The 22487-nt window shown below is 35.4% G+C and overlaps 1 protein-coding gene across 1 annotated transcript; it reads right to left on the bottom strand.

Annotated features, from left to right (window-relative positions):
- Positions 1 to 8270: 8270 nt before the first annotated feature.
- Positions 8271 to 10563, bottom strand: LOC142622812 (putative WRKY transcription factor 7). The gene is made up of 3 exons (XM_075796358.1): positions 9637 to 10563; positions 9390 to 9515; positions 8271 to 8750 (listed from the first exon to the last, which is right to left on the bottom strand). The coding sequence occupies exons 1-3, from the start codon at positions 10395 to 10397 to the stop codon at positions 8588 to 8590; spliced, it is 1050 nt and encodes a 349-aa protein (XP_075652473.1). The 5' UTR covers positions 10398 to 10563; the 3' UTR covers positions 8271 to 8587.
- Between the last annotated feature and the right edge of the window lie 11924 nt (positions 10564 to 22487).

Below are 22487 nucleotides of genomic sequence, written 5' to 3'. Positions count from 1 at the left end.
TTTCTTTTACAAGTGGGACGTGGGAATTGAAATATAATTCTCCCCATAAAAGAAATAATATAATACTATGAAATTATAGGACCTTTGACAATCCAATATACTATTATCTCTTTGTACCTTTTCTATTCTTGTCATTCTCCTCCCCACCTAATAGTCAGTACTCAGTAACACGAGTTTTACCCGATTGATTTAAACATTGTTTTGTATTTCTAATCGAAATTTGTACCAATTATTGATTTTCATTAAAAATCAGGATGAATGCCAAGGTCATCAAATGAGGTTATAGTCGCATCTACCAAGGTTTAGATGTAATCCCTAAGTGACACGTGGCTAAGCATGAAGGAAAAGAAATAATCTATAATTTTTGCTTGCAATATCTTTATTGCATGGGGTCGATGTGGCAAGCATGCTACGCACCCAATGTAAGAAAATGTTACATGTAACTATTATGTTTAAGGACCAAGTTTAGTTACAAAATGATTTATTTACAAAAGGGTTTATCTCTAATACTTTTTTAACTAAACATGTAATTTTATTTTAAATATATAATGATAAGTGGTAGTGCGTTTTAATCTCCATATTTTATTTAATTGGTAGATGATGTAATATTTCTCATTAACACAAAAGGAGATTTCAGTTAAAAAATACTAGAGGTAAGCCAAATCCGTTACAAAATTGGTTGTAACTTAAAACTACAACTTTACTCAGTGTCCGTTTGGGTACCGCTTATTTTGAAAAAACTGAAAACTTTTTGTTAAAATCAATGTAGATAAAGTAAAAGTTAGTTGAAATAGTACATTGAGACCTATGAATATTATCAAAAAAAATGTAGTGAGATCCATGAATAGTAACAAAAATATGTTGAATAGTAAAATAAGTTGGTAAAAATAATCAATGCCAAACGCATACTCAATAAAATAAATATTACTCCATATTTTAAAATTTTAACTGTTGAATTGCATGTTTTTTACGCTTTAATACACATCAAATTTTGTGTCAATCAGATATTATTTACTGTATGATATATAAGCTTATATTTTGTACATAATTTTAAATTATAAAAATTTGCAATTTAAATAATTTATTAATAATATAACTGTTGATCTTTAATTTTTTTAGAAATTTGGCAAGAATAGAGAAATTTTGTCAAAATTCACCTCCAATAAAAAAGATATTAGGTAAGGTTGTATCCTAAATCTACAACTAATTTTGTAACTAAATTTTGTCTTATGCGTAATATCATATCATAATGTACATTGATAAGCTATCGAGTGTCAATGGGTCGCTAAATGATGCTTAAGACACTACTTGAACGGTTAAATGGCAATTAGCCCGAGGATTTAGTCCTGTAACTGTTCCATGAAAATGAAGCTTAAAAAGAAATATTTTAAATTATATTTTTTAAAACCACCTTGACAATCATAAAGAGACAAGTTAGGTTAAAAAAAAAATATGAAGAGACAAGTTAGGACCAGATGTTTAAAAGAAAGGACACACAAAGACACACCTAATGTTTTAAGTGGCAGATATTAGTAGTTGTTATTATTAAGTTAAAAAATTAATCTCAGTATTAAATTTAAATTTGAACTAATAACAACTAACCACTTATAATTTGTAGTGAAATTATTATAAAAATATTGTGAATATAACACCTCTCATTATAATCTCTATCATTTTTAGTGAAATCAATCTTTCGTTTTTGTAATCTTTTATTTAGTTTAAACAACAATTTTGCACATTATTACAACACTTTTTCACTCACACTTATTTACATAATATTTAAATAATATTACTAAAATAACATTAGCAAACGATCCCTTAATCTTCGTTTCGTTGCTTTATTTCCTCTTTTCCTGTTCGGATCAATTGAAATTGTTCGCTGTCATATTTTCCCTTGCTCAAGTTAAATCCAAGTTCGATTTAAATCAAGGCCCAATTATTGCATATCAAAACTTCAATTAAAAGTTGTGGCATCCTTATTGTCTTGTCACATGTCAAATTCCAATTGGCATGTCAAATTTCAATTGACATGTGGGTAAGGGAAAGCCTGAACATTAACATGGGAAAATGTGATAAATTTTATGGGAAATTTTGTTCGTTATGTCGGCAAGTGTGTATATTTCGTTAGAAAATTTTTACGGAAAGTCTGTTCATTTTGTGGAAATTTGTACATTTTGATGGAGAGTTTGTACTGAGAAATTTTATACACGTGGGAATGTTTATACATTATGGTTTATGGGGGCATTTTGTGCGCCTTTTGTGGGAGTGTAAGTTAATTTTGCGTCAAGATCTATATGCTTGGCTGGGTTTGTTATTGGCTTAAAAATGCTATTTATTATTCATGAGTTTTATTATATTTTTTAATATTATTTATGGTTTTATTGTATTATTTTTAGCTAATTTTTAATTTTATGTGGGTAAAGATCTATTTATTATACTATTTATTGTACTATTTATTATTTTTAGCTAATATTATAAAGATGTATCATCAAGAGCGGACGCCATAGGTTGAAATTTTCTTTAAAAAAAAATTTATTTCAACTCTATTTTAGCTCATTTTTAATTTTATTTACAGGATGGGTTCCAGCTAACTCAACTAGTAAAGTCTCTGATGGTTGAATAAGAGATCTAGGGGTTCAATCTCTGCCTACACTAAAAACTAATTGATGTCTTGATCTGATGATAAAGAGTTATCATCAAGAGCAGACGCTATAGGTTAAAACTTTCTCTTAAAAAAAAATTATTTCAACTCTAAGTTTGTACATTACGAGTCCGTTTGGAAACAACTTTAACTAAAACTGAAATAAGTTAAAAACTAGTTGAACAAATACAATAAGTCCTATAAATAATAATAAAAATAAATTAAATAATAAAAAAAATTGTATTTTTCAGCCAATACCAAAGGCAACATGAAAAAGTCGAAATATTATGCGAAAAAATGTGTACATGATATTTTTAAAAAGTCTGTACTTTTTTCTGGGCTTGTAAAAAATTAACCCCAAACAAAAGAAAGAATCCAAAGTAATTTTCCTTGGTTGAAGTCCTAGGTCTCAAGGTAATACCGAACCCATATCCAATTGGATTCTCGATCTTGAGAAAATTCCTATCCAAACATATTGTTAGACATGGCCAGCCAAATCAAACCAACATGCAACAACATGGGTGTTTCTTATCCTTTCTTCGCAATGATGTTCATAATATTGTAGAGAAGCTAACAACACCAGGCTCTGTAGTTGATCGGAGTTTAGAGTTCAGGCCCACATACAAGCAAAGCACACACATTGGTAGGTAGCTATCGACAATACAAACCCTTGGACTTTTGAAATTTAATCAGTAATGGGCTTATTTTTTATGGACTACATTGGGCTTGTAAATTGTGTGCTTACGGATTCAAAAGAAACGAAGAAGTTCACGCCTTTAGGGCTTTGTCCCATAGAAGTCAAGAATAGGAATGACCGTTTCAACTCTCTAAGCCCAGAAAAGTTGGACCATCTTTTATTCCAGGTATACGGTGTGTTTCTTTTTTTTAAGTCTGTTTGGTAAAAAATATTTTTGTTACTTTTATAAGTCTTATTGCACTTTTTGGTATTATTTATGGGTCTCACTGTATTATTTCAACTAACTTTTATATTTATTTACAGTATTTTCAGTAAAAAAATTTCAATTTTAGCAAAATAAACAGATATCAAATAAACTCTTATTAGAGAAAGTTTTTAAGTTCGCTCATAATGATTACTTTTTGGGTAATGATTTGCTCCAAACTAAAAGCTTGTTTGGTAATATTTTTTGAACAAAAATTTTTCATTGTTTAAACAACACATGTATTTTCATAACACTTTTTCATCCACACGTATTTCCACAACACTTAAACAATATTACTAGAAATCTCTTACCAAACGAGTTCTAAGTTGTAGCAACTTCGGCAAAAATATACACATGCCAGTGCCTCAGATAGACACTTGTCCAAAATTAGATTTAAATGAAAACTTCCGTGTCAAGATTGAATTTTTTACCAAATAGTCACTTGACACGTGTTCATTTTACAGGAGTTGCTGCAACTTAATTTGCAGCAAATCCTTAGTCTTACTCTTTATTATTAGACCAATGCACCAATTGAAATATTTATCTCCAAACTAATTTGAAGAATTTTTTTTATTTAGTATAGGTGGGGTCAAACCTTAAATTTTTTATTCAACTACAAGAAACTTTACCAATTGAAATAACTAGAACCCACCGGTGATGTTACTTAATCCCTCTTATTTGCCGATTAAACATTCGGCTGGCATCCTATGCAAAATACATTATCAACGAATTCTATTAAGAATATTGTATATTGTGTGGTGTTTTTTGTTTTCTTTTATAAAAGAATAATATTAATAACATTGGCGAACTTTATCTCTCTTATGCAATAACTGAGATATAAAAAAAATAAAATAAAAAACTTGACTTATACCAATTTCAAGATGTTCTCCGCTAATCATTGCTTTGATTTGGTATTTATAACCTTGCTCATAATCATGGTATGATTTTTTACTTAATTTAATTTAACTTCATTTTATTTTCATATACATATTTTATTTAGTTTTTCTTTTCCCCTACTGTTACTGCCAATCAGGCTTGAACGCTCCTCCGATTAAGTATTCAATTAGTTGGGGTCCTAGTCTTAGGCTCTTAGCCTCCTAGGTAGTTAGGTAGTTTGTTATTCAAGCTTGATAGTTATCAAATCACGGTCTATTGTGTTTCCCTAGTTTTGACTTGTGAGTTATTTTACATCAAGTTGGCCTTTGAGCCGTGATGAAAAATATTTTCTTTTGGGCAAAACCTTTGCTTCTCCAATTAAAGGCTGTGACATAACAGGACCAAAAAGCAGTACTATTTACCTTCCTGTTTTTTTACTACAACGGTTTCTTTCAAGAACCAGTAATATTTACTATAAAATATGTGCAATTGTGTGCTTGTGCATGGACCTTCTGTATGCACATTACAATTGCATCAGCAGAATAGATGTTCCCCTGAAAAAAAATTCTAAAAAATATCAATTGCATTGAGACTAAAGGATCACACTTTCTTGAGAAGACAAGCTACACTTGAAAACTAAGTATATAAGGTTTGCTTGGGTCAGAAGTTGGGTGATTCCTTTCTTTTTCCTTTAATTTGGTCACCAATCGTTTGCAAAAATGACCAAAAAGTCTCACAAAATGAAGAAGATGCATTTTTATTCTTTTAGTCAGATTGTATGTTACATTGCTTACATAACATAAAATAAAACATAGGAAAACCTAGTCGGCATCTCCTTCATAATGAAGACTTTCACACCTCTTTTCTACTTTTAAAATGTCTTTGATGGTTTTGCTTTGGTTTTATTCTATATAAATTCAGATACCATTTATTCAAATTAAAAAAAGAGAAGAAAAAGAAAAAGAAGAAGAAGTTGTATGCATATACCCTCTAATAAACAAAATAGGTGCCTTGAGGAGCAAGGACACTTTTTTCTGCATAATTTACAAGGTCAACTATTGATTTTTGTTTATGTTGTAGCACATTATATGAATATAATTAAATCAGTAAACGAAAAATAAAATATTCGTGCCTCAATTAACCTTGACTTTGCCAGTCTATTTCCTCTGTATGCTGAGTGGGATTCCTCAAGGGGTCTTCAACATAGACCAGTAAACCTGTTCTTTCATTAGGTAAGCAAAGATTTGAGGTCATATAATATATTGCTCCCTAATTTTTAATAGTTGTACCTAATCGGCTAATCCTTTCCTCCAATATCATTTGTCTACCATTTCGGTTTAGTTCTCTTAAAATATTGTCTTTCGTTTTTTTAGTTATTCTACCTACACAATAAATATCCACAATATTTTTAAATTAGCCTACCCCCACAAATGGACCATTAAAAAAAATTTAATTATAAATTGTGGTGAGCACATGATTTATGTTATTTATTTTTTTTTTTGGATGTGATAAGTTAACTTGGGAATATTGTGAATTTTTGTTGTATCCTTATCCCAACTTTATTATTGTTTTTTTATTTATAATTCACTAATAATAATAATAATAATAGGTGAAGTTGAGAGAAACTCAAATTAAAATTCCAAATTAGAGTTCTAATTTTGCGCCATGTATCCTAAATTATTTATTCTTAAAGAGTTTTATTTCTTAATTTTAGAATTAAATGTGGGACCACATCATAAATATTCATCCAAATGAGCTATTAAATACAAAATAAATTAATAAACATGGGCAATTTACATTTTATATCTAATAATATCCCTACAAAATTTTTTAAAGAGTTAACAAAATATAAAAATGACTATCAATAGTATTTAAATTATATATACATATATATAGGAATTATATTATGCATAATATTGTATATCTTGAAGTGTATCCATGCATATATATGGGGTTACTAGCTAATTGCAATAATGAGAGAGGGAGAGATATAAGAAATAGAAATTTAAAGTTATTCTGTAGTTACTAATTTATTTACTAAGTAATGTTATAGTTACAAACTATTTTACAACATTTTTACAAATTGTTATTGTGGCCGACTTCTTGTTGGTTTTCATCTAGGCCCACTACTAACATCATTTTTTTCATTTATCAATAACTACTCACCAAATTAGCAGTTTGTAAAACAATTTGTAAAATAGTTTGTATCTCTTGCATTACTCTTATTTACTTAATTTGAAAACTTAATACTCCTATTTCATTTACTTAAACTTTAATTTAAATTAGGATAAAAAATTTTAAAATTAATAATTTATTTTAAAATTCATACAAAACAATCTCATGTCCCCTTAAAAAGTTGGAGTCTTTTTTTTTGGACAAAAAATTGAATAAATTTAAACTTTGAACTTTGTTGGAGTGGAAAGGAGTAAGATGCAATATCAAGACTCAAAATCAAAACACCTCCACCAGCCAAGAATCCCTATCCCTTAGTCAGGGGGGCAATTTAATCTTGTCGTGGGCATTCGATCTAACCCAATCCAAATGGGTCAGGCGGAGGGCGTGTAAGCCATATTTCTCCACCCAAAGCGAGGGAGGGGGGTGTTGAGTTTAGTGCACTTGCCTCAAACGCAACCTTAATTATGTTCAAAATTAGTAAATAAAAAAGACAAAGTTTAGCTAACAAATTGGTCGAAAACTTAGGCTACAATCTTATTTAATATTTTTTTTATTGGAGGTGAATTTTGACAAATCCACCATAGGATTACATCTTCTCCTTATATCCTCCATGCTTGCAAAATTTCTAAAATATTAAAAATCAATAGCTATGTCATCAATAAATTGTTTAAATTGCAAATTTTTATAGTTCAAAATTATGTATAAAATATAAGTTTTAGATTATATAGTAAATAATATTTGATTGACATAAAGTTTGACAAGTATATTAAAAACGTAACGAATATGCAATTTAACGGTTAGATTTTCAAAACACATAATAATATTTATCTTATTGGGTAAAGTTGTAATATTAGGCTACAACTAATTTTGCAGCTAAACTTTATTCAAATGAAAATGTGTTGCCCCTGACCCTTCAATCTCTCTCCTACTCTCTTTTTTTCATCAAAACTCAAACTAGTTCACTAAAGACTGTAGTCTCGTCTCTAAAAGTCTTCATAGAAACTTAGGAACAAGGATATTTCTCTGTCGAATAATTTGATTAATTTCACAACCAACAATTGCATTCATGCTCGATACTGTTTTACTCTTTTCACAACCTCATCAATGACTGAAATCCCCAATAAAAGGGCAACACGAGAGATGAGGAAACTCAAACCTTAAAATTTCTAAATTCTGAACAATTTTGCTGATTCAAATTGTAAACCATAGCTTGTAAGCAAACTCTTTCTTTTGATTTCTTGTTGGTTTTATGGAAATTTTCATTATTCGATTTTTTTTTTTTTTGCCTTTTTTTGGGGAGGTTTTAATGAATCTATAAAGAACATAGGCTTTGGATCTTTCTTAACTTTCTTTGATGGGCAAAGCTTCCATCATATACTCTAGTACTACAGTGGATCTAAACCAAACTCATGTTTGACATCCTACTCATTCGGCAGCATGTGTGTATCAGAAAAATATAGTCATCAATAGTCAACCGTTGCAAGGGGTCCTCATTATAGAATATCTCAAAATTCTGCCTAACCCATAGACTGAGTACCTTTCTTTTTCTTTTTTTCTATAAAGGATTTGTATAGTGCCAATAGAAACAAATAAAAGTGGGCATCCCCAGCATATCAAAAAAGCAAAACTCTAATGAGTATAAGAACATTAAAAAAAGTTTTGAAATTTAAAAAAAGAGCTACCACTTGCATATGATTCAACTCCCACCAAATCCACCATTTTAAGCTTTCCTACTTCTTTTCCTTTATCTAAACAAAGTCTTCAACCGAGCAAAATAAAATAATAAAAAAAGAGAAAAGAAAAACCAAGGAATCCTATTTTGTATAAGAAACTAGCATATACCCATTACCCACTAAATCTTCTTCTACACAATTACACAAAGCCAAAGCCTCAACGTTGACAATCTCTAAACTTCATCCACTACTCTTTGTTTTGAGCTTGTTGGACGAGTGGACTAGGATGATTCGAGGACAAGAGCTGTGTTTGCTTCTGTGATGGTGTGGGAGTGATTGTGGTCACCCTCATAAGTGACAATCAGCATCGTTGGATCATCCAAAGCTCGCTCCACATGTTTGCGTGCGGGGCAGCCTCTCAAGCTACTACATTTGTAGTATCCCCTGAAATTGTGATCCATAGAAACCATATCGTTAGCTTGTCAATTTGACACAACAACCATGGCTTGACCACAAGAGAGAGAGTAATCTAAAAAAACCACGACATGGACATGTAAACTGTAAAGTACCATTTGTGTACTACAAGCGCAAATGAGTTGTTCTTTTTATATAGATAAGTTGCACACCCACTAGTGAGTTTTAAACCCTTTTTTAATACAGTCCATTAGCACAAGTAATTGAAAATGTGGTAGAGTAACTTACAAGGATAATGAGTTTAAAATAGACAAACTGAATTTTTCTCCCGTCAAATTTAGGGCATGGGCAATTTTTGTTCCTCAAACTTAAATGTTCTATTTTAGTCATTGTGTAACAATTTAGCCATCTTGTCAACTTTCCATCAATACCCCAGATTGGATAGCAAAATTTTAGCAAAATTGCATGAAAAGTTGACAATAGGATTAAATTTGAGTGGGAAGTTAACAACAATTACCCCAAATTTATTTATAAAGGACAAAATAAAAAAAGAAATTTACCCTAAAATAATAATAATAATAATAATAATAGGAAGCGTGGAAGGAAAAAAGAAGAAGAAGAAACATTAGAATTTAAAGTAATTGAAGAGTGTACACCACAGATACACACCTTGGATGTGGAGAACCTTTGATTGGTTTCTGGCCATACTTTCTCCATGAATACTCATCGGGTGGAATATCAGCCATTTTTGGGCTAATTGCAGGGACTCTTATCACTCTCTTTATTTTAGTTTTCCTGCTCAAACAAATTTTAAAAACCCAGTTTCAATATTCAGATCAAACACAATCTTAAATGCTAAAACTAAAACCCACATCAAAGAACAAGCTGACACTAAATTACAGTGAAAAATACCAACCTTTTCTTGGAACAGTGACATCTTCCAGAAGATGAGCCGCACTTGAGTGCACCATCATCCATCGAACTACACCTCCTCTTCAAAGACAGAGGTGGCTTTCCCACAGAGGAAACCTGTGACAGGTTTGTAATTTGGAATCCAGAAGACAAAGAAGGCTGTAAACTCTCAGTGTCCCCTGTCAAACTTGAAACAAAAGAATTCCCAGCAGAAATTGGTGGTGAAGAACAAAAATTTATACTATTAGCCCCATCTTTTCTCTCCAAAGATCCAGCTTTTGCTACCATAAGACCAAGAGGTTGTTGGTGTACATGGGTGTGACTATTTGGTAAAGGAGGAAGCCTAGAAATTGGTGTGGGAGTTGGACAATAAACCTTGAAAGCAGAAACTGGTTCTAATTTTTGCCGATGTGGGACTGGTATATTACTTGGTCCTGGTTCTTGAACCTCTTGGTTTTCTTGTTTCTGTTGAGGACTAGCACCCACAGGAGCTCTTCGAAAACGAGCATGGCCAAGTCTCTTCCTATCTAGCAAAGAAATCACCCTCTTGAACTTGTCCACAGCTACATCAGCAACAGCCCCAACTTCCATTGAAGCTTGCTCTTGAGAAATCAATTGCATCAGCTTTTCAACGCTTTGAATCCCAGCTGAGGCTGCTTCTTTTACAGCCAAAGCGTTCTCTTCACTACTTTTCCCTGCAAAACTATCACCCCCATATCCCATCATTAACTCCACAGCCATAATTTCCCAAATACCATTAACCATAAAAAACCAACCTTTGCCTAGATATATGAAATACCTAACTCTTTTATATTTTTTAGCTACTAGTAGATGTGGAATTATAACGATGAAAATTTATAGTCCTAAACTAGTAGTGCAAATCTTGGTGCAGAATAAAAGGGTGAGAGACCGAGAGATTGAAATTGATGACGAGGAAAGCAAAAAGCGAAAAAATTATAATATAAAGAGGATTCGAGTCAAACTGATGCTCCTTACAAAGCAAGGTATAGGGTCACTGATCCGTCGTTTGTATTCATTTGTAGTCAAACTCACCCTCCATTCCTGTCGTTCCACGTGGAGTATTTTGGGTCACGGTATTGACTGTGTTTTAAGAGTGTGGACCCCAACCAAAAAAAACCGGTTGGAGACCGTGTAAAATGATGAGCTTAGAGTGGAGATAAGGTCAAAAGGTTGTGATTAGCCGTTGGATTGATGACTAGGTAAATTACTAAAATGAGAGAGAGAAACAATACTAGGAACACATTCATACTAGTTAAATTTTACAACTCGTTGAATGGTGGAATTACGAGTCTTCGAGGAAAAGTATCAAGTATTTTTATAATAAATTTTAAATAGTTAATTATTGTTAGCAGTAGCTCGTTAGTAAAAAAAGTAATTTTAATTGTAAATTTAAATTTAAATTAGTAACAATTTACTATTTATAATTTATTATAAAAATATTATTAATATATTTTTGTTTAATTTAGTGTCTCACGTTAATATATTGTGAAACTAATAACAATCCACTACTTATAATTTGTTGTAAAAATGATATGAACACATTTCAATCATGCAGTGAAATTAGGTTTGAAACTAAAAATATTTTAAAAACAAAACACGTTAGTTGAGGACAGTGAGGCAGAGTTGACCTTTAACAGCTTTTGATGCAAAAGTCATTTTGAGTGAGGAGGTGTGGGGTGTGGGACCCAATGAGGTTCCTCTTTCACCGGACACCGGCAGCTGCGTCAAAGGCTCAGCTTTCAAGTCACATGGGATTCTTTTTTTTCTTTTTTCTTTTTTTAATTTTCTTTCTCTCTTGCCTCGTGACCAAGTTTCTTTTTACTTTCCTTCTTCAAATTTCTTTGTTTTGGTTGTTTTTGGAATAAAAATCTATGACCCACCACCGTATAATTAATGGAAGATTTTCTTCGGGCCGGTTGATATCACTATTCATCATGGGATTTGATTCGCTTGTGTCCAACATAAGAGTCAAATGATGCATGGACCCCTGTTACTGGATGCTCACAAGGCCAACTTTAACTAATTTAGATTCTTTAATTTATTTAGTGCTACTAATGAGTAATCAAATTGACACATTGAATAAACAAATCATAATTTTCCCCCAAATTGCCTATTTGGTCAAACTTTCATCAACTCGGTTTTTCTCTTTTCTTGGGAACTCAAAAAAGTTTGTATTGCGTATAGGTGTGACTATAATGTATTTGGATGCGGCACGAAAATGATATATCTTAACACGATTGCTTATCAACGCGTTCAAGACAATGTTTGTCTTGCGGTTCATTCATATCTTACTCTAGAATAACTTAACAAGTACACAAAAACTTAGACTTAGAGGAACTTTCCTTTGAAAATATATAATATGAAAGTTGGAATCTTGTTGACAATCTCGTCTCCTATTGTCTTTATTCCTCTTGGTTTTTCGCTTTGTGTCAATCTTAATTGGACAAAAGTCTTAAAGAGAACACATGGGCTATGACTTGATCTAGATCTGGACCGTACATGGTGGGGAACAAAGAGGGGCAAAAAAAGTATAAACATTGTCTAATGGTGTAACTTGACGTAAAACCTCACACATCTCTAAGATGTAATAAAGCATTAAAGGCACTAAAATGCAAATGGATGGGATCAAGGCAATCGTGTTTGACTTGCTTTTAGCAATTGTTTATAAATTCTAATCTTAAGATTTACACTGCCTAATCATCACCAATACAGTATTGCTAATCCTCCATGTGCTGGACTTTAGTAATTTTGATGTTGTTAAGTTCTAAAGTAACAGATATTCCATATAGCTAAGATGGCTCTAATAATACTTGAAATGGTATTCTTAATATTTTAAAAATTTTGAAATCTTTCTATTAAAAAAAAGTTCTTGTAAATGTCTAGTGGCTTTAAGCTTGTAAGGAAAAAGGATTGAATTATTCAAATCTTTTCAAACCTTGAAAAACGATTTTATCTATTAGTTGCAGTAGCATCTAAAAATAAAATCAAAATCCGCTTTATCAATTAAAGCTTGATTTGTGTAAAAGAAAAACACAACAGAGCATTCATCTCAAAATTGAAAAAAAAAAATAGCTATCACAGAATAGCTTGAGCGTCACATGTGTCATGCAATTGAGAAGTGTATAACAAGCAATGCGAAAATCAAAAGGGTGGAAATTTTTTTTCAAAAAAGCTGTTTTGATGTACAACTTCTTTTCTTTGTTCTCTTTGGTTTTTTCTTCACCATGTCCCAACTTGTTGAAAATCTAATGTAAAAAATTTTACTTATTTTATAATATACAGTTTTCCTTGTGCGCTAGTTTTCTTTCTTACAATAGGAATCATGAAATACTTTTACATGAATATCATGCAATTATAAAAAGTCAAATAAGCAATAGGAAAATCAAAGACAATACTAACTTTACCATAATTCTCAAACAAAATCTATACTTTTTGATTCAATTCCCCAACCCAATTGCAATTAAAAAAAAAGAATAGGATAACAAATTACCTGTTTTCTAGTGTGAAAGCTAGCATCAAGACTCTTCGATTTCGCTCTTCAATGAAAGGTTACACACCTGAATTTGCACAAGAAAATTGGATGGGATAAATATGAAAGCAAGAACCTAGTTTTTATTGTATTTTATATAGATAAACTGTGGAAAGGAATTGACTTTCCCATTCAATTAGATTGGAAATTTAATTTTGCATATGGCGTGGAAAAGGAACAGATTTTCTTGCAAAGATATAGGTAAAGGGAAATAAATAAGGGATCTTTTACAGGATTATTTTCCTTAAAAAGTAGAGGCAAGGTAGCAATCCCATGTGATCAAATGCATGCTAAAATTTAATAAAGTTGCATTGTGGGTTGTACTCTAGCGTCCCTTTTACTCGAAAACTCACACATTGTCCTTAAGTACAAGTTTTAAAGCAAGAGGGGTTCATTGGTTTCGTGTAGATTTTAGATATGTTTAAGTGAATTTGAAGAAAGTTGACCTGTGAAACGTGAAAATTTACCAAGTTGGTTCTCCAATAAATTCAACTTTCATGACAAACCATTTCAATTTTTAATTAATGAGATTCTTTGAACTAGTGAGGAAGCTACAAAGTCAGCAACAACAGTTTCGTTTTTTACTTTTTGTATTTATTTTCCAAAAATAAGAAGCAGCAATAATTATGGCAATTAATTTTATCTGATGTGATATGGGGAAGAAAAAACACAAACATAATTAACATAATTAATTTGTGTCTTTTAAGACGTTGACTTTTGCATATTCCTTTGTTGAAACCCTTGAATGGTGGAATGGGCTCAATCAGTCCAACTCAAACCGGAATTCAACTGTGTAACAGTGTGTGTATTGAAAAAGACAATGGCGAGGTATTTTCCTTGACAACAGTATTTGAAAGAGATTTGCAGCTATTAGTCCAACTCTAGAAATCTCCGGGAGAAAAAACTATGGCTAACAAAATTTTATATTCACAGTTTCACACTAAATTGGTATGATGAAAATTAGATTTGTTGTACTCGATTTTTAATAATTGACATTGACTCAAATTCTCAAAATATATGACATTCCCAATAATATTAAATTATATATTTTTAAGATATTATTAAAATATTTTATAACGCTATCAAGGGTTATATGAGTTTAAAATAAAATTAAATAAGAAAGCATTGCCAAACACCAACAGTCACAGTTATCGAGTGATTCTAAGACCATAAATTATCTTACAACTATTTTGTCACGATCATGTCAAACTGTAAGTGGTTAACCATCAGTTACACATAAATTCATATTTTTTTACCAATTACACCCTGTCATGTTATAATTGTGACAAGTAATTGTGAAAAAATTTGTAACCCAAAACTTTTCCACAACCAAATCTATTGAAGTTTTTTTTTTTTAAGTAAAAAATCTATTGAGAACTCTTTTAATAAGTGTTACGTGTCTCTCAATGGGCACTCCATGTGGCCCACAAGCATTTCATTTGTGGACTTAGCCATAAGTTGCGGCTGAACAACTTAACAAACTCCGACATTTGGATGGGTATTGATGGGCCAAACTTAGTACCTAACAAACCAGCCACAGATAGGCTTGCACATGCCAACTCTTCACCTCAAGGCCGACAAAGACCCACATGATACATCCTTTTTGCGGTTCATTGATTGGTTGCCAAATTCCATCATTAATAGTCCAGTCACTCGTGAATTTTGTCTAAATTGGCCCAGCCACTCAGTCCAAACCTTGGGAGCAGCCTACTTTGCACTCAAACTAAGGCCCTTTCAAGAGGTACAATTAACAAGTGTAAGCCAAGTGGAAAGTACTCCAAGAACTCGTCGGTAAGTAGGTGTCAATTTATTATTGACTTTTATCTACATTCATTACCGACATCATTTTACATACTATTAATAGTTTGTCACCTAAGTTTTGGTATGAAAATATGGTCCCCTTAGCTATATTCATAATTTTACTTCCACTGTAGATTCAGCTGCAAATAGATAATATAATTTGTTACTTTGAGAACTTTAGCAAATGGTCCAAATGCCTTTTGGATCCTCCATTTTATTCAATTTCCCAAAAGATCCAAGCCCATAGTGAGACTAGATTTTCATAAGGGTTGTGGGTTAGAAGCTGTAGATGACCCATTTTTTGTCCTCAGTTGCATAATGGACAAAAATGCCCACATGGAATGCCCAAAAACACCATTACCAGATCTTAGACATTCCTTGGATCCGCTATAAAGCCTTGACGAAAGCAAGCATTGAACACGACTCATTTGCCCCACCGAATAACTATCCTTTTGCTAAAGATCAGTCCCTGTCTTATTAAACCAACATATTTGCGAGTGTGTTTCTATATGTGTGGCAAGAGAAGTAAACTCCTCTCTCCTTCACTGTCTCTTTTCTAATTTTTCCAACCTTTTGTGTTATAATTTTAATTCATTATATTGTGCAAAGGTCATTTAGTACTGATATATTTAAAGAGTATTAGTCCTTGAGTGAATTCTCAAGTGCATCATTAGCATCCGTCATTGAAGTGAATAGTACTGGACTCAACTTTCATTACAACCCTAGCTGAAAGGCTCGAAAACCCATTTGTACGCGGCATGGCAAAGGAACCTAGTCAACCCCAACTCTTTATATGAGAAATTTGTTATGAATGAAAATTCTCATTAACTTGCTTAACGATACACGGTATGTGATCTTATATACAAAACAGAGCTAACTAACTAACTTAACAAACATAACAAACTCTGTAACAATAGAAATAGACTTTCACGTGCAGACACACGTGCACGTGCATCACTAAAGCTATTTACAATAACAACTAAACTGCATACAATTTAAGCTATATACAATGTAATCAACAAAACTACAAGTTGTTTAATCAAGAACTTGTCCTAACTGCTGCTCTGAATCTCCTTGCTGCTGTTGCCTTGATCTCTAACACCCCCCCTTAAGATGGGCACTATTGGAATGAATCTTTAAGATTCCCATCTTGACAATTAAGGCTGTAAATTGATTCAGGTTTAAAGCTTTTGTCAACAAGTCTGCCAACTGAGAATGACTCCTAATGTTCATCAATCTTATAACTCCATCTTGCACCTTATCTCTCACAATGTGACAACCTATTTCAATATGCTTTATACGTTCATGAAACACAAGGTTAGACCCTATGTGGATTGCTACCTCACTATCACTGAACAATAAGGCAGCCTTATCGTGCTTTACATTCAAGTCCGTCAGCAAGTAGAGAATCCAGGCTACTTCACATACAGCCACAGCCATTGACCTATAGTCACCTTCAGCAGTAGATCTAGAGACAGTATTTTGTTTCTTAGACTTCCAAGAGATCAATGAGTCACCTAGAAAAACACAAAAACCTGTAATTAGGCTTGTTCGTTGATCTATCGAAGCCGACGGAAACCGATCTGACCGCACCGATCCACCCCCCTCAGAGCTCCACCAAAGGTTTTCGGCACGGTGGTCGGTGGCATCTCTTTAGTACTGACGTCGAACCGGTGCAGCCTTCGGCCCTGAGATTTGCACACCGCCGAGAACTGAACTGCATCAAGTATTTGTAATATATATATATATATATATATATATAATTTTTTTTTATTTTTTTTAAATATATGGCGTGCTCCATTGCTCCTGAGTCTTGAGCACAACGTGACTGAGAATGCTCTCAGTTTCTCAGTCACGCCATGCTCAAACTCTCTCTTTTTTTTTCTTTTTTCTTTTTGTGGATGAGGACTCTCAAGTCTCACACGTGTGTGAAGTCAAACACGCCTACAGTGGCCCAAGGCCCCAAGCCCAACACGCTGTGCTCAAACAGTCAAACTTAGTTTTTATTTTTTATTTTTTATGAGGACTCTCAACTCTCAAGTGTCACCCGCGTGCGAAGTAAAAAAAAAAAAAAAGTAACGTTAGCGTGTGTTAGTCCTGCCTGAATAGTCTCAATCAGATCTTTTCCAAGTTGTCTTGCATTTAAAAAAAAAGTATGTGGTTAGTGTTTAAATTACTGATGAAGCAGAAGCTCGTCAGTTGCTTTGGGTTCGTCCAGACGGTGCCGGTCGCACTCTGGCGACGCGATGGAAGCAAGAACTCACTCAAATGGTCACCGGTGTGGTGCCTGCCACAACGCCTCCGATGCCAAAGTTAGCGTGAAAGAAGGTAGCAATCAAAATATCAAAAATAGCTTAGTATATGTTGTGATTCTCTGTGTGTACCTCGTATTAGTGTTGTGAGGGCTTTATATATCCTTCTGGACTATATCCTTGTGGTGTTAATGTCTCCCTTAATAACATCTTTGGTGGAGTAATGGGTTTTAATGCGTTTCTACCGGTTCGTCTAGCTGGTCTTGTAACGGTCCGGGACATTATTGGCAGCATTGAATGGCATTAACGTTCTCCCCAATGACGCAGATAATCGGTCAGGTTCGTCTGTGGAGGCGACCTCGTCCGTGTTCAACTTCGTCAGTCCCATCAGTTGCCCCCCAAGTTCCATGGTCGTCAGTGCGTGTCCTGACGACCGTGGAAGACAAAAAGTTTTTTTTTTTTTTTCTTGTGACCTTTGGGATTTCGTGCCGCATTGAATGCGTAGTGGCGGCGTTACGCGGGTCGTGGCCACGTGGCATGATATGGTTGGAGAAGGCTTATGTCCTTATTGCATAACCCTTGGGTTTCCGGCCGATTTTCGGTTTTTCTTCCTTTTGGTTTTTAAACTTCTCTTCTCCTACTTTACCTTTCATTTTCTTCCAATTTTCAGTTTATCCCTCTGAGCATCTTTTTTACCTATTTCTTCATTTTCCTTTGAGCTGGTGCGTGTTTGGTCGTTGGGCTTCTTGCTTCTTTTCTTTGAGGTATGTTTCTTTTTTTCTTTCCTCTTTCTTTTCTCTTTTTCTCTTCGCAAATATCTGATTTCCTTTTCTTTTTGGCTTCTGCTTCTTGGTTTTTTTTTTTTTTAGCACTTTCCTGTTTACCTGTGCTTTGCCTGGGTGTCCATGCTCAGTAATTTAGAGGTTAGAGCAGCTTGCCTTTCGATTTCCTTTCTTTTTGCTCGCTTAAGGGGGGTCCTTAGGTGTTTTTCCCAATTTGGAGGGTTTCATTTTTTAGGGTAACAGCTTAGGCGTTGTTTTGGGAGACTTGTTTCCATTGCTCCGCCAGTCAGTTGATTGGTTCGAAGGTTTGGTAAGGGAGCCACAGTCGATGTCTGAGGTTAGGTCTAGTGATCTCGAGACTGGGTTGTCGTCTAACGGCGACCTTATGGAGGGGGACACAGCCGCGTCGACCCTTAGAGAAGTTAGGGCTTTTCATGCCCTCTTGGAGGCGTGTGGGTTAGACTCTGACACCGTGGGTAGGTTTAGGGATAGGTTTCAATTCCCGGAACGGGTTCGCGTTCATCGGCCTACTGACGAGGAGAGGGCTTGTCAATTTTTTCCAGGTGAAGTGTGCTTTTATGAGGCCGCTTTTACTTGTGAACTTAGGCTTCCCATCCATCCATTTTTGATGGAGCTCATAGCTTATTTGGGTATCGCTCTTGGGCAGCTTATGCCCAATTCATGGAGAATAGTGGTCAACTGTATGGAAATATGGTTGGCTGCTAACGGGGAGATGATCAAGGTAAATGAGCTTGTTTATTTGTATCGTTTAAAAGAGTCCAAAGAGTACGGGTATTATGAGCTAGTAACTTGGGAGAGAAGAACCAGGATCGTCAAGGGCTTACCTTCGTCCTTTAGGTACTGGAAGTCCATATTTGTGTTTGTGTCTGGGGACGATTTTGAGACCCCCTCTAGCCACAATTAGGGTGATATCCCCAGATTGCTTCGTCCGTGGGGAACCCCGACTTTAGGTGCGTTAGTATCCTTTTTTTTTTTTTTTTTTTTTTTACTTTTGTTGGACCCAATGTTATTGTCACTAACTTCTTTCGTTCTTGTGCAGTTAAAAGAAGGCCAAAGCTCAAAAGCAGGTACAAGGAGCATGTTGAGACGGCTATTGTGTATTCCCAAACCATCGAAAACTGGGACGACTTAGTAGATCCGTGGACGCTTGCTTTTTACAACCTTGGCCCCGATCCGTCCCCTTACGTCCTGCGAAGCCTCGATATTGAAGGAAAGAAGAGTAAGCATTTGAGTTCGTCAAACTCAATCCCGTACCTGTATTTAGTTGCCTTGCTCCTTTATAAGATTTTCCTTCTTCGCAGAGATGACGACTAAATTTAACAAAGGCATGTATGAGAAGATGCGATCTAAGAAGGATGAACCGTTGTCCAACATTGGGAAGAAGGTGGTCCGTGTCAAAGGGAAGGTTTCCTCCGTCACTCTGACTGCTTCGGCCACTAATGTGGTTTCCGGCGCCGAGACGACTAGGACGGCTTCTCTGGCCACTTCGGTTGAAGAGATCCCGACCCCTGCTTTGAAAAGGCCTCGTACGTCAGATAGGGGGAAGTTGGCTGCTTGCTCGTCCACCATTTGGGACGATGAGAAGCTGGCGACGGATCAGGCTCATGGGGTCGTGACCGCAAAAGACCTAAAGGTGTTCTCGGGTTTGCCCCCAAATGAGTTGATGAGTCGTCATCTCCATAAGCTCATCCAGGTAACCTGCTTGTTTTAAGTGACTAAATATATATACATATATTTATATATATTTCTTACATAGGTGTGCTAAGGCTAAATTCCTTCGCGTGTCTTTTTTTTTTTTTTTTGTTAGGTGCTGGGGGAGACCGTTCACCTTTCGTCTGAGTATCTTGCTCAGGAGGCTAAGGTTGAGTCCTCGCTTTCTCGGATCAAGGTCTTGGAGATGGAGAACTCGAAGCTGAAGAGGGATCTGATAGCTTCGATGGAGGACGTTCACCACGCTAGGGAGGAGGTCAAGAAGTTGAGTGACGAGCTAAAGGTTGAGCAGCAGCTGGTTCTAAAAAAGGACGAACAGCTTGCAGCTATGAAGGAAAAGATCAAGGTCGTCGCCTCCAGGGCTATCGAAGGTTTCCAGCAGACTGAGGAGTACAACTCTGTGCTCTTCAGCTGGTATTTCAAAAGGTTCGAGCTTTTGAGGAGGTACTGCATCAAGCACCCTTCTGGGATAGATTTGGAGACACTGGACATGGAGGAAGTGGACAGGGAGATCTCTGCTGACGAAGCTGCCCAAGCCACGGCTGCTGACATTCCTAGAGACCTTCCTACTGTTGATGTCCCAGTCGTCGAAGCTCCTGCCCTTGATGCCCCAGCCGAGGACGATGCCATCCCAGATGTCTGATCCTATTACTTGTTCAGAAAAAATTCTTTTTTTTAGGTGCCTGATATGTTTGAGGCTCAAATTCCAGAACATCTTAATTTTTTTTTTGTTAAGTATATCTTTAGCCCAGTGTTTATGGGTTTTTAGATGTAAAAACAATGGTAATTGTCTTTGGTTTGTAGGCTTTTATAATATCATATTTACTTACACATGTTGTCCCTGTGTGTATCCATCGAAGCCCGTCAACTTCTTCGTATCCGTCAGGGTCGGATCTCATTTCTTTTGCCTTCGTCAATAATGTACTATCTTCTAGGAGAAATCTTATTACCTTGGTATTTTCCTTTATCTTTTTGCCATCGTCAGTAATGCACATCCGTCTACGCGGAATCTTATTACTTAGGCTTTTTTTTTCTCTTTATCTTTTTGCCTTCGTCAGTAATGTACATCCGTCTAGGTAGAATCTTATTACTTAGGCATTTTTCTTTAGCTTTTTTCCTTCGTCAGTAATGCACATCCGTCTACGCGAAATCTTATTACTTAGGTATTTTTTTCTTTATCTTTTTGCCTTCGTCAGTAATGTACATCCGTCTAGGCTGAATCTTATTATTTAGGCATTTTTCTTTATCTTTTTGCCTTCATCAGTAATGTACATCCGTCTACGCGGAATCTTATTACTTAGGCATTTTTCTTTATCTTTTTTCCTTCATCAGTAATATACATCCGTCTAGGCCGTAACGGGTTTCCGAGATTTCCTACTGACGATACCTGTATGAACACATTATTTGAATCGTTATTTCATTAATTTTCAGGAATGGGTACATTCTTTGGTTACAACTGTTGATGGTATTTCTTCAAGTGTTCAATGTTCCAGGATTGTGGGAGCTTCTGCCCATCTAGGGTCTCCAAATGATAGCTGCATTGTCGGGAGTAGTGCACGACTCTATAAGGTCCTTCCCATGTGGGACCGAGCTTCCCATGGGCGGAATTTTTGGTTGTAGTGGTGACCTTGCGTAGGACGAGGTCGCCAATTTCAAGTCTTCCGAGGACCCTCTTGTTATAGTATTCGGTCATCTACCGCTGGTACTCCATCGTCTTGCTGGAGGCCTTGTCTCTTACTTCGTCTAAGCAATCCAAATTGATTCGAAGTTGGTCGTCGTAGTCCTCCTCGCGGAATACTTCTCGCCTGGTGCTAGCCACACCCACCTCGACTGGGATTACCGCCTCAGTTCCATAAGTGAGCCTAAAAGGCGTCTTTCCCGTTGGGGTTCTTGCTGTTGTTTTGTAGGCCCACAAGAAATTGGGCAATGAGCCCTTTACCTCGTCTAGTCGGGCTTTGATGATTTTGAGCAGTGTCCGGTTAGTTACTTTTGTTTGCCCGTTCGCCTGTGGGTGTCTAGGTGATGAGAACTTGTTCCTGATACCTAGTCTCGAGCAAAAGTCTCTAAATCCCTGGCTATCGAACTGACGACCATTATCTGATATAATCGTTTTTGGAATCCCGAACCTGCAAATTATATTCTTCCACACGAAGCTACGGATCCTTGCTCTGTGATAGTCCCTATTGCTTCTGCTTCGACCCATTTTGTGAAGTAGTCGATAGCAACGAGCATGAACCTTACCTGTCCTTTTCCCTGGGGCAATGAGCCGACGATATCAATCCTCCACTGTGCGAACGGCCACGGGGAGGTCATCGTCATCATCTTTTTTGCTGGCAGCCTCTGGACGTTCCCGAACCTTTGGCACTTGTCGCACCTTTTGACGAGCTCTGTAGTGTACCTGCATGGTTGGCCAGAAATATCCTGTTCGAATAACTTTGCTTACCAGAGATCTAGGCCCAGCGTGGTCTCCACAAATCCCTTCGTGGACTTCTCAAAGAACGTACTTGGCTTCTTCCTTGTTGACACACTTCAAATAGGGCAAGGAGAAGCCTCTTTTGTATAAGGTATCATTCAAGATCGTAAATCTGGCCGCTCTCGCTTTAATCTTCCTGGCTTCTAGGGCGTCACGGGGGAGATGCCCGTCTTGGAGAAATGACACGATCGATGCCATCCAACTATTTGCGCTCTGGATGGAAAATATTGGGACTTCTTCAATGCTGGGGTGTTTCTGAGTCTCTAT

Source organism: Castanea sativa, chromosome 1 (assembly GCF_040712315.1).
Source record: "Castanea sativa cultivar Marrone di Chiusa Pesio chromosome 1, ASM4071231v1".
Lineage (NCBI taxonomy): Eukaryota > Viridiplantae > Streptophyta > Magnoliopsida > Fagales > Fagaceae > Castanea > Castanea sativa.
This window is presented reverse-complemented; position numbering and strand designations above follow the sequence as displayed.